This window comes from Chelonia mydas, chromosome 2 (genome assembly GCF_015237465.2).
Source record: "Chelonia mydas isolate rCheMyd1 chromosome 2, rCheMyd1.pri.v2, whole genome shotgun sequence".
Taxonomy (NCBI): Eukaryota; Metazoa; Chordata; order Testudines; family Cheloniidae; genus Chelonia; species Chelonia mydas.
Genome location: NC_057850.1, coordinates 174621326 through 174634627, shown reverse-complemented (window position 1 = coordinate 174634627; position 13302 = coordinate 174621326). Strand labels below are relative to the sequence as shown.

The 13302-nt window shown below is 39.1% G+C and overlaps 1 protein-coding gene across 8 annotated transcripts in view; it reads left to right on the top strand.

Moving 5' to 3' along the window:
- SEPTIN7 (septin 7) overlaps nt 1–13302 on the top strand; it is a 124958-nt gene that overhangs the window by 13016 nt on the left and 98640 nt on the right. For 3 of the 8 annotated variants that reach the window (XM_037890061.2, XM_037890057.2, XM_037890058.2), the window contains exon 3: nt 6700–6802. The exons of 2 other annotated variants lie outside the window; for them this stretch is intronic. In XM_037890061.2, coding sequence (XP_037745989.1) covers nt 6700–6802 — 103 coding nt within the window. Of the gene's footprint in view, nt 1–2693; nt 2712–6699; nt 6803–13302 lie in introns of those variants that run through there. 3 more of the 8 variants (XM_037890059.2, XM_037890060.2, XM_043540609.1) reach the window with 2 other exon arrangements.

The following is a 13302-nucleotide window of genomic DNA, read 5'->3' as shown; positions in this document are numbered from 1 at the left end:
GAGACTTCAAGGGTCCACCAAAATCTTTGAACACTGTAAAAATTGTAACTCTTTAAATATACCATAAGTTAACAAACTACTTGTTTCAATTGTGGTTTATTGATTTAACCTAACATAGCATGCCGGCAGAAGTCACTTTTAACCTAAAACTAGAAATTCTACTTATTGACCCTATTCACAGCATCTTGGGCCAGTAGCCAGCTGAGTAAAAACGTAGAGGCAAATAAACTGAATGTGGGATAGGGTTCTGAGGGGGCGCTGTTTAAACTTCTTTACTGGGGGAAAAATAGATAACAGCAAGTGCAGTTCCTTAAAGTGCCAAACTACACAGGTTTTTTTTATACAAAGAAAAGTCTGCATTCCATTTATCTGGATTTCTTACAAGAGCAAGTTACCAGTTTGGCACATTACATTCTATAAAATGTTCCCAAATGTGCATAAGGTTGCCTAATGCTTTCTATTTTCAAACCCTGCTTTCAGCTGCTTATAACTATGCCAAATGTCAACTGTTTGGGCTGAATTTTCCGTGATAGGTGTCTGACTCAGGCTGAACTTTTTGGGAAAGTTTCTGTAAAAATGGTACAGTACAGCCATTTCTTAGACTAAAGCCAAGGAAATTTTTTTGCCCACATTAGTGACAGAATAAGACTTTTTAAAAAAGAAAAAAAAAAATTCTTCCACATTTTGGGAAGGGCATTGGGGGTCACCAGGGTGCTAAAGATGTTCCTTTTGCTAATCCCATGAATGCCTACATGCCAAGTTGCAAGCCTCTGAAAAATATGAAGTTCGCAATGCTCAATGGAGATGTGTTAGAGACTGGCAGCTAAAGTCTCAAAAGATTCTCAGCACTGCGCATGCTACCTCTCCAAACAGCTGCTGTGTGTCAATCAGACTGTACATTTACTAACACCTACAGAGCGACGCAGTGTGCTTTGTTTTGGGGCAGCAGGAGCTGAGCAGGACTTTATCTGCAATTTCTCCTTTTAGCAGCTGGGAGGTATGGGGACCATTGTGGTACCAGGCAGCAGAACTGAGAGCAAGGAAGACTTTCTCCTTTGCTCCTGCTGCTGGTCGCCAGGCAGTGTGGAAGAGGAAGCAGCTGACCATGAATGAATTGTGTGTGAGAAGGCGGGTGGGGTGGCTGAAACACAACTGGCAGTGGGTGGATAGGAGCAGAGAGGTACAGACAGGCTTGAGGGATGGTACAAAAGAGTATATAACCAGTAAAGAACACTTCTCTCCAGAAAGTGCAGTTGAATCCAGGTTCGTCATGTCGGCAGGTGTCTGGGAAAGCCACTAGCAAAGTGTGTCTCATCCCCCCTCTAGTCACTGGCTCACTTGGAGGGTGCTACAAGTTACTCATTTAGTTCAAGTAGTCCCAAACCTGCTGCTTAATTCATGTGGGAGTCAGAATGGTTCTGCACGATAGGTGTTTTTGCCTACTTTATTTTTTAAAAAAATGAAGAAATATAAAAACTGCATTTAAAAAAAAAATTACAGTAGCCAAGCCAAGTCCTCAAAGGTTAGGAAATACCAGAATTGTGGTTGCTCATGCAGCTTCAGTTTGGCCTCCACGTAAATGTGTATTCCGATCGTCTTTAATTATATGATCAAATACTATTGTTTCCTCATACAGTGAATGGCATAGCTGGTGCACTGAGCATGATTTAATTTAGGCTTTTGTAGTGAATAAAGGTGTTGTCTGTAGGACCCCTACCTCATTTTTTGCAGAGGTGTGCTGTGGACAGGGCAAGGAATGGCAGGAAGAGAAAGGATGCTCTTGTGGTCAAGGTACTTAAATGCCACCCTGGAGAAATGGATTCTATTTGTGCCTCTGCCACAGAGTTGCTATGTGATGCTAGTTAGGACACTTGCCAAAATTTTCACTTGTGGCCACTAATTGTGTTCTTCATTTTCTGGGCACCTAATTCAAGACCCCTGGGGCTAGATTTACAGAAGTGCTGAGTGCACAAACTGCAGATGGAGTTAATTGGAGCTATTCATTGAACATAAGAAATATGAGAAAAATACTAAGTATTCTGAAAAATCAGGCCATAGGTATCTTAAATTGGGAACTCAAAAGTAATGGGCACTTTTGATAATTTTAGCCTTAATCACTATGCCTCTGTTCTCCCACTGTAAAATGCGGTGGTATCAATTCATCTTTCAGGGATTTTGTGAAGATATTGTTTGTATAGCACTTGGTTACTAGTCAGAGTACCACAGAAAAGATCATGGGGAAATTAATAATGTTGTATCCATGGTTTGGATGGTGTTTGCTAAAAAGGCCTGGGTCGCACATTGAATGAGAAACAAATTTGAAGAGCCCATCTATCCTGTTCACTCAAAGAGGTATTGGTAGTGTTGGAAAAAGTATTATGTGATCATGGACTAAGACTGCATTGTAATCATAGGCTCCAGGAAGCCAAATTGTGGTTGTACAAAATTAGTATAGTCTGTACTATGAAGGAATAAACATCTGGGTTTTTTTAAAATCAAATTATAAGCAATTCTGTAGACTATTAAAATGATTGTTGATCAAATGTAAGTAACTTTATATTTTTCCTCCCCTTCCTTTGTGTTCTGCTGCATGCTGCTGGACCTGTCATTGCAATGCTTGGAATTCATCACTTTTTACTGTTACCCTTGGATGTACTCTCTCAATATCTGGAACACTGGAATGATGGAAATATGTTGTTTACAAAGTAGCTGTGAGTATCATTACTTTTACAATTACTCTTAGACTAAAAAACAGTGTTGGTTTGTTAGAGTAAGTGTTGAAAAAACTTTACAGAATACAGTTGGATGAAAATCAAGCTAAGGATAAAAAAGTTAAGCTACTGTAGGTATTTAAAACTTGATGTTCTGAGCTGGTATAATGATTCACAGTGTGGAAGTAAATCAGTGAAATAATAGCAAAAACAGCTTTTAAAAACCATTTGAGGAATTTAAAAGCTAAGAATTTAGTAAATTGCTGGAAAATAGAAAGTCATAAAAAGCAGAATGGGATTAATCATGATTTAAATCAGCAAGCAGAAAACCTTGATTTAAGTTTGATTTTTATCACTTAACATTTGGTTATTTTCCTGAAGAGTGGTTCATTCTCATTAATGTGTGTAACCATTAAGATGTTGATTTATAATGAACATTGTACTAAATTTGCTAACCAGGAGTATATGCTGCATCTGTACACTTATTTAAGCAATTATATAATGAAATCAAAGTTCCTCCAAGCCAGTGGCTCATCAGGCTGATGCAGTTTAAGGCACGTCAGTTTCATAGCCAGCGGTACACAAGACAGTGATGTGGCCAGCCTCATCGCCTTTGATTGCCCTAACCCGATGGTCAGGTGCCCATTTTACAACTGGGTGAACTGGAAGTGACCTTCCAGTGTGAGAACGAGCAATATGCGAATCCATGACGTTGAGGATTGTAGTTGAGCACCTTAACCACTCAGTCATTGCGCCTCAATCAGTTATATAGCTTAACATGCATTTATTCAGATAATTATTTTTGTTTTATTATGTTAGAAAATGGTGAATGATGCATTTCTTTAATAATTTTTACTCAGCATTTGTCATACTGCATTTGGATTGAAATTGGAATTCAACAAAAATACACAAAACCAGCATTTTAAAGTTTTTGTTAAATAAAACTACCTTAATGTACAGGACACATAAGAAATTTAGGAAAAAAGTACCAAGACATGTTTTGCATTTAAAACGCACTACATTTATAGATATTAGTGCTCTGTTTAGGCGCCTAATCTGCTTGGGCAGTTTTGGAAATGCCATTAGATACCTATATACCTTCGCAAATCTGGTCCTGTATCAGTTAGGTTTTTAGAAGGGGTAGATCTCATCCTCTCACCTAGTTTTTAATTCATAGTTTGGAAGAGGAAAACTTCTCAACTTTGAAATAGTTGAGGTGAAGGAAATATTCTTTGCATCTCCAACTAATTTGAAACCAAAAATAATGAATGCAAAAGCTTTACTACACAACTAACAAAGTATTTACATTTGGAAAAATATAAATATCGACATTCACTCCATTTTAAAGACTGAAAATAATATTTAATGCAGCCAATGATGGTGTGCTATACCTATAAAGCTTGAGTTAACCTCAAAAGTTAGGCATTCCCTTCCCTCCATTCTTTGTGTAATGAAAAAAGCAGCATTTAATTCATAATTTAATTCATTCATTAAAAGCTGTTTAATTCATTAAAAAGAGAGGTTTCATTGATGCAGCATATCTTTAAATGATTGTAATAGGTTATGAACAGGTTTATTTTTAAAAAACTCTTTATCCACCCTAATTAAAAAGACAACACAGCATCTAAGCAAAGCTTGTAGAGTAACTGGCTTTTTAAAGTAATTTATTCCTCCAGAGGTTCAGGATGTGTATGAGGTAAGTTTTTTTTGTTTCTTGTTACAGGAATGATTATCACAGCAACACTTTTACTGAGTATAGACAGTACTAATGAAAAGATACAAGTGTGAAATGCACTATAGCAAAGCTTTTAACTTATGTTCTCTTTAAAATATATCTATAAAAAGCATTTTCCTAAAATAAAAACTGATGATAATGCCTACTGCTTTAACCACTTCAGTTTACAAAAACCAAAACACACCCATAATGTTGTTTTACAAAATGTCTGCAGCACATGCACTGAGGCATTCTTCCAGCAACTAAAGATTTTTAGCCTAGGGTCTTACTGCAAAAGCATGGCAACGCTAATAACCTAGAACTGTTCTGAACTACATTAATTTGCAACTGTTGGTAAAAAATATTGTGCACAGTATACTTGCAAGATAATGTAGATTTGGGCTAGATCCTATTGTTTCACGCAATTTAATTGTGGATTTATGGCTCAAAAGGGGAAAGGGAAACTGAAAAAATAACCCTTGCAGCATGACCTGAAATCAACAGATCTGGGTTCCCTTGGATCAAATGGGGAAGTGGGATCCAGTATTTGAGGACTTGTCACTGAAAAATCCATCACGAGCTTCTTCCCATTTAAATCTGGAAGTTCTGTGCTTGAATACTCTGAAACACTGCACATATTCACTTTACTAGTTGTTGTTGTTCTCAGGTATTGAAGACAATATTACTCTCTGACCCACTGGTGATTCAGAAAAGTGGTAGTCGGTAATAGTCGAGTATAGGTTGGTTTTTAATTTTTCTTAATTATTTTGGGGCAGCACAGGATTCCTCCACTCTCTATGGGAAATTACTGTTCCACCTAGGGTTTCTTCATAGCAACAGGGCTGTCAAAGACTTTTTCCACTGTGTGGCATGTAGAAGCTATATTTACCCTGGTCCCAGTGGGAGTGGGGATCAAGCAACTTCTCCTCTACAGTATACCATAGGGGTGGACGCAGCAGCTTACCATCAAAGTGTAATACCCCAGCACAGAGTGATGAAACAGGCTCTCAGCCTGCGTGCACCTCCCCTCAACCCCCCCAATGAGAGAAACAGTTTAAAACCATTGCCATAAAGGAATAAACTAAACTTTCTATCCATTTAAAAACAAGCCCCACCCCGCACGCATCTGAAGTGGACAAGCCTAAGGTTCCCTTAAAGCAATAGCAGGAGGTAGCACATGATGCCACTGCTTACCAGCAATGTGGGTATTACTGGGTCTAGATCAGTGGTTCTCAACCTTTTTACCATTGTGGGCCTCCTGTGCAGCTCTCTCTGTTACGTGGGCCGCATCCATACAATATATATATTACCTGTATGGCACTGAGGATGTCTCATGGGCCACAGCTGTGTGCTGATTGGGCTGCAAGTGGCCTGTGGATTGAAAACCACTGTTCTAGTTTGAAGAAGGGGTAGGATTAAGCACCTGCAAAAGCCTTTATTAATGAGTGACAAAATAGGCACTGACAAAACCCACATCCTTCCCAACTCTCCCCACAAAAGGCATCCTTCTGAACTATTAGTGAGGAAAAGGAGACTCATGTCACTTCTACGGTAGGTTTTTTTTGTACCAGTATACTCACACTGAACTAGCTGCACTAGTGACAATTCCATGTAGAAGTGGTGCATTTGTGTGACTTGCCTCCGTTTCAGATTGGGTTAAGTTGTGCCAGCACAAGGCATGTCTATACTAGGAGTGCTTTCCTTGTTTATAGGAATACAGGTAAAGTATATCAGCAAAGTGCTGGTATTATGGATGCAGATATACTGATGCAAAGTGCAGTTTTGCCAGTATCAAACCACCCCCCGCAAGCAAATATTTTGTACCATTAAAAGTGCATCTTTTCTGGTATAACTGCATCCACAGTAGGGACTTCTGTTGACAAAGTTATTTCAGTCAGGGATCACACCTCTTCACACTCTGTCAACATAGCGTGCTGGCAGAAGTCTATAGTGCTGACGTGGCCTAAGTCACTTTTTACATTGTTGCAATGCCATGCATACTTGGAGTTTGCACCAATACCACCACAATGGTACAACTATACTTATGCAAAATCCCATTGTAGACAATGGCTGGCTATCCCCCACTCCAGTTTTCTGCCTGTTGCTGCAGTTTACTAAATTGTCTACAATTTAATGAATAAACATCTTGACTTAATCAGGAGTGGCATAACAGTTGTACAGATGTTAAAAGCTAACAAAGATTAGTCTGAAGTGTATTAGAAAATTACAAGCATTTCTTTTGACTATTTAAATGTCTTTTTGTTTTTGTATTAGCAACAGAAGAACCTTGAAGGATATGTGGGGTTTGCAAATCTCCCAAATCAAGTTTACAGAAAGTCAGTGAAGAGAGGGTTTGAATTCACACTCATGGTAGTAGGTGAGTTGTTTTTCTTTATGCATTTAATTGGTGATTCACCTTCGCTAAAAGAATTTGGAGTAACTGAAGTTTTAGCTTTTAATGTGTTTGCCTCATTTGTGTAAGCTAGTAAGAACATATATTTACTTACCATTTTTGTTTTTTAAAATGTTATATAATTCTAAAGTGTGTTTTTAGGGCATACAGTTCAGTTGGACATTCATTTTTTGTCTTCTGTTACATAGGCGGATGAATAGGGATAGAAAATGGGGAAGATAAAGAGCCTTCAGCAGAGAGGGGGTGTTGTGCTAGGCCATGAAGAAACATTAATGTAGATCTACTGAAAAGTGACTGCAAAAATGATGTAGTGGAAGTCATTGAGGTCTAGAGCTCAGCATCGTGTTCAGTCTACAAGTAAAAATGTTTTGTAGTTGTCAATGGAACAGTTTCAGCTGGGGATCTGAAAGTCTAGTTCAGGGATCAGCAACGTTTGGCACGCAGCCTGCCAGGGTAGGCCCCCTGGCGAGCCGGGCCGGTTTGTTTGCAGTCCCAATGGCCGTGGTTCGCAGGTAATCAGCCGAACCTGCGGACGTGGCAGGTAAACAAACTGGCTCGGCCTGCCAGGGGGCTTACCGTGGCGGGCTGCATGCCAAAGTTTGCCAATCCCTGGTCTAGTTGGATTTTTCCTTCTTGCACATCAGTAATCAGGACCCTGTGTATCGTGTGTTTGTGGCACCAAAATTTTGCTACAGAATCCAAGCCTTCATGTAAAGAAACATTTATAGTTTGTATGATGGCAAACAAAAACAAATACTGTATAAGCAGATGTAGTGTTTTTTCCAGTGACTTCAGAGATCTTGAAACAACCACAGATGTGTGACTAATCCTGCTCATTACACTGGGATGTTAAAATTAATGGTGGTTGTTAGGCATACGAGTTAACTTTGTGTTGGTCACTTTTAGATGAATGTTTCTGCTAATGAGTTTATCCCATAATGCTAAATTACTATCCATGCTGTTTGGGTGTCAAACTTTCATTTTCCCCCTGACTACATGTATGATGTAGCTGTGTGATCAAAGTGAAAAATCTGCAGTTTCTTGGAAACTAAATATGAGGCTAGTGTAGGGGTCTGCAAACTTTTTGGCCTGAGGGCCTCATTGGGGTTCAAAAACTGTATGGAGGGCCGGGTAGGGAAGGCTGCGCCTCCCCAAACCCTAACCCTATCTGCCCCCTCCCACTTCCCGCCCCCTGACTGCCCCCCTCAGAACCCCTGACCACCCCTCTTGGGACCCCCTGCCACTAACTGTCCCCCTGGGACTCCACCCCCTATCCAATCCCCCCTGCTCCCTGACTGCTCTGACCCCTATCCACACTCCCACCCCTGACAGGCCCCCCCGGGACCCCACCCCCTATCCAACCCACCCTCTAAAGCCCCTTTCGGAATGTGGCCCTGCGAACATGAGCAGAGGACTCAGGAGGGGCAGCTGCGCAGCTGGAGAGAAGCGGCGGTTTCCCCTTCAAAGCGCCGCTTCTCTCTGGCCAGCTGCGCGGCTGCCCGGTGCTCCTCCTGGGTCGTTCGCCGCACTCCTGCCACCCGCACCGCCCACCTTCTCCCCTGAGGCTGCAGGTGAGCCTCCCTTCCTGCTCTCCCCTGCCCACGCAGTGCAGCACCCTCTTGTGCTGGTGGTATGGTGTGCTGAGGCTGCGGGGGAGGGGCGACAGCAGGGGAGGAGCCGGGGGCTAGCCTCCCTGGCTGGGAGCTCAATGGCCAGGCAGGATGGTCCCGCGGGCCATTGTTTGCCCACCTCTGGGCTAGTGTAAAGCGGGGTTTTTTTTTGTTTTTTTTAATTATCAAAATAAATAAAACCAGGAGTTCTGTACTGATTATATTTTAATGTTTATATAAAAATCCCAGCTTGTGAATTTAAATGAAGCTGTCTCACAACAGGTGGTTTTCTACAGAAACCATTGGCCAGGCCCCCTTCCTTTGTTAATTTGATGGAAGATAGTGTTACTTTTTTGCTGTTTAGATTTGAATTAAATTGCTCTCTTAACTGAGTTAACAGGGCAGGTACATTTAAAAAAAAAAAAAAAAAAAGTATGCTTTAGTGACAGCTAGCTGTTCAGTCCTGCCCTCATTCCTTGAACTTGAAATCCTGAAGTGGATCAAAAACTACTTAGCTTGCTTGAATTTTGCTCATGTTTTTGTAACTTTGTGATGAACAATGTAATGATTAGAAATTTTCAAATAGGCACATCCTGTAATAGTCAACTGTCCTTGTTCATCAATACTTCTATCTAACTTGTAGCTTGATTAACCAATAAGTGTCTAAGTATTATGTAATCAATTGAACTGATAGGTTGTGTAATCATTGTGTCCCTACAAGAGACTATGCACAAGTATAGTACCCATTGGTTGAGTTACAAATCTAGATCAAATTGGGTCTAACTCATTACAAATCACTGTTCAGGGAAATGAAGAATGTGAGTTGGAATAAAATAATTTGAGTTTGGGGCTTATTTAAAAGTTCCATTATAAATATGCACTCAGCTGCATAACTTGTCATGAAGCACAAAACCCCATTTGGTCTTAACCTTTTACCAACCAAAAATTATTCATTTTTCAACATGTAAAGTTAGGAATCATGCTGTCCTTAAACGAGGACGAGTTCAGAAAATAATCACGCTATACAGAGACTGTCTTCATAAGTTTGTAGTTGCTGAGAGGTGAAAATTGGCAAATTCATTTAACAAAATGGGATATGCTTATTCTGTAGTCACTATTTTAAAACTATAACTTTTAAATCTCATGGAAAACAAATCTCTAAGAACCGCAAGCTGTACTTTGTTAGTATCTGTCTGTTCCTCATGTCTCGAAATCTTCATCTAAAGCAGTTTTCAGTGCAGATGCATTCAGAGGAGTGCTAAAAAAAATATTGGTGGTTAGTTAGGAAACTTTAATCTAAAAATTGGATTTGCAATTGGAGGTTGACCTGAAAACTAAGAAGTGAAGCCTTGCAATTACTGGCTTTGTTTTTAGTATCAAATCTTAGTACTTCCTAGTATGGACTCACATTCCTTTCTGGCAAATGATCAGAACTTCCATTGGCAGGAAGTTAATACATTATTGTACACAGAGCATAAGTACTCTCTGAACATTTGAATTATTTCCTTGATGAGAGGTCATTTTAAAAAAATTACCAGTTGTTTCATAGACTTAATTTAGTCTGAATGTCAGAAGTTAGTCTTTGATTGGATGAACGTATTCCTTATAACACTAGGTCAGTATTTAATGTGTAATAGTACACACATCCGTATGTCACAGCTACAACATATTTTCCACTTTTCCTGCCATGTTTGACTCAGTGTAGTAGAAGACCATTAGAGCCTTTTAAAAGAGAGACTGCTGAAACAGAATGTGTTTTAATTTTTTTAATAATAGAATAGGAGGTTTTTAGACAAGTGGTAGTAGAAAGGTAAAGCTCCCCCCCCCCCCCCCCCCCCGCAAACAGTTCTAGTCACAAATAAAATTAGGAATACTTAACTGCTTTAAGAAGTATAGTAACAATTATGAAATGTATTAAGCCTTTTAAATAGAATATGAGGTGGAGAGGAATTCATTCTGAGATTTCCAAGCAATGCATTTGGAAAGCTTTTGATTTGAGAGAAATTCCTCTGGATCTTCCAAATATGAAGGATTCCAAGTATCTGTTTTAAACATAAAGATGATTATGAATCCATTGCAACATCTCATTTTGTTTTATAACTCAACTATGACAGACTCCAATAATCTTGAAATACGGATTGTCTAGTACAGGGGAGCACTGACTTTATTTGAAGCATCTAGTCACTACCACACTGTAAATGATTACTAGTAAAGAAGAAAATCTATCCATGGAATATGTTGGACTAATATGAGATTCTGAAACTTGAGCAACTCGCATATATTTAGATTCGTTTGTGGCCAAGTGTTAGCTGATACATTTGGAAAAGATATTCTATATGCTGCATAATGTTGTCTTATTGTTTAGAATGGCCCTTTGGAAGCTTAACTAAAATATTTCCTAATTTTTTCCTCCCTCATGAATGCATGCTGATTTGTTACAGTGGGGTTGCACATAAGTGCTGGCCTGCTGGCTATATTTTATTTATAGGTGCTTAAAAGTCAGTGTATTATCCATTTGTTCTTGAGTGAAAAACGCAGTGTGGACTTGCCAAACAGACACAAGGATATAAAGTAGGTCGTTTGGGGCTTACAAACCTTGAGTGTCTAATGACAGGAGAGTGAGGGCTTTAGGCCCAATCAGCAGGACATACTTGACTGGGTAGATGTAAATTGGGAGGGACGTGACTTAGGACACTGGTGTATTTCAGCTAGGAGAGTGGGTTTAATCATTGGGCATCTTGGTGTTAAAAAAAATTTCAAACTCTGTAAGTGTGGAATCAGTTTCTTTAAGGTTACAGAAAATATTGCATTAAAATATGTAACTGTGCAGTAACTGAGAATAACTTCATCCCACAAATGGTAATTTTTACTATGAAGTATATATGATTAGAAAGTAGGGTCTGTGTAAGCTTTTCATATTCTACTGTTTTTAGTAACATTTTAAAATTAAAGTAGAATTATTATATACTTTCAGGAAGTCACTAATTTTTTAAATTGTATTTGGCCTTTAACATTAATATCTAGGTGGTTGACAAGTTATTTGAAACTTACCTGTATTTTCCCAGTAAGTACAATTGCATTTGTTTCCTTTTAGAGTAGCTCTAAAAACATTTAACTGTAAGCTAGACAAAAGTAAGCCAAATTGTTCTCCTTAATTTACCACTTGCATTTGAAATTTTTTCTGAAGTTAAAGCATCTGCATGGAAAACTAGAAAAAAAAAAATTGAGGTGATCTCTGTGCTATCCTGTTCCAATCCTGCAAGGTTATGTAACTGAAATGATGTTACATTTCAGTTCAGTGTGGAACAACAAAAGTAATTAGACATCCATCATTTATCCCTTAGGCCTAAGACTTAAAGCATATTAAAAACAGAAATGTAAACTCATAATCAAATTAATGTTCTGTGCTGGATGTCTTTGAAATCAAGGTTTATAAATACTGTTTCAGAAGGGTTACGTCTAATGTCAGGAATAAAAGCATTCCACAAACTGAGGCACACAAGTGTAAAAATCTGAACAATACCCGCCGTCTCTGCAGACCCCAATCTTCAGAAGTCCCATATGCTTTCAATAGTCCACAAGCTAAACCCTAAAAAAAAAAAGTCCATTGGTATCACTAGGTGGGCAAAATCTCATCCTGAGTTTTGGATAGTTCCATGTCAATAGATGATAAAATTACGGTGGAGCTTGCTGCAGAGTAGATTAGTGATAGAACTGAGCCTATTTTTTTTGTTGGAAAAATTCCTTATATGCAAATTTTTGTTATATAATTTAAATGAAAGGAAACTTACTTTGATTATATTTTATTTGACGCATTGTTCATTAATAAGAAAAAGTATTTTGGTATCATGTTAGACATTAATTTCAAATCTAAATCTACAAAATATATAATTAAACCACTTCTGCCATCTAAATGCCACACAATGGTTTTTTAAAGCTTTTTCAGTGCTACTAACGTTGTATGTTCTACCATAACATTGAGTGACATATCAAGCCTACAAAATGGGTAACCTATTAACAATCCAGTGTTCCACATCTGACTGGAATGTCATCATCTCAGTTGTCCTCCATACTAACTTTCGTATCCTTCTCATTCATGTTCTCATTTATTTGTAGCCTACATGCTGGAGAGCATTTGAGTCTATTTGCAAGGCACTGGAAAACAGGGAGTTTGTATTCTATATTGCATTTACAAGCTATCAGCTGCAACACTGCCTTGGGGCAGGTGGGTCTTTCATCCATTCTGTTATCAGTTCACACTCCTCCATGACCCAGCCATGCCCTGTTTCAGGGCTGGGTATGACAGGATACTTCTCTAGCTCCTGCACCAGACAGCAGCCTGGTAATTGGCACATAAAACGTGAAGTTAGTGGAAGTCTTTCCATGGAGGTAGCTAGCCGGATTCAGCATCTCCCTTCTGAGTATGGAACAGCTGGTATCTTAACTCATTCCCCTCTGTGATATTTGACCAAGCTGCATATGTTCTGTAGGTGAATTTTTGAAGAAGAGAGAGATCTGCAGACAAGACCCAGTGTTGCCCTAGCTCTGCCAGTGCTCTCTGAAAGAGTCTCTTCTCTGGTGATCAGCTCTAGGCCAGTCACCTCCCCCACATTCTGCAAAATGTGCTAACGGAATCACATCCAGTGAATGCATGCATTCCTAACATGGGTGTTCAGACATTCTAGTGTGTCTAGGTTGCTTGCTTCTATATACTTCATGCACTTTTTTTGATACCACATCTTATGTAGATTTTGCTGATGTCCCTGAAGAGAGGAAGAGTAAGAATTACCACATCAGTGTCCTCAGATACAATAACAACTCATTCATGATTCTTTGATGAACACTTTGCATGTA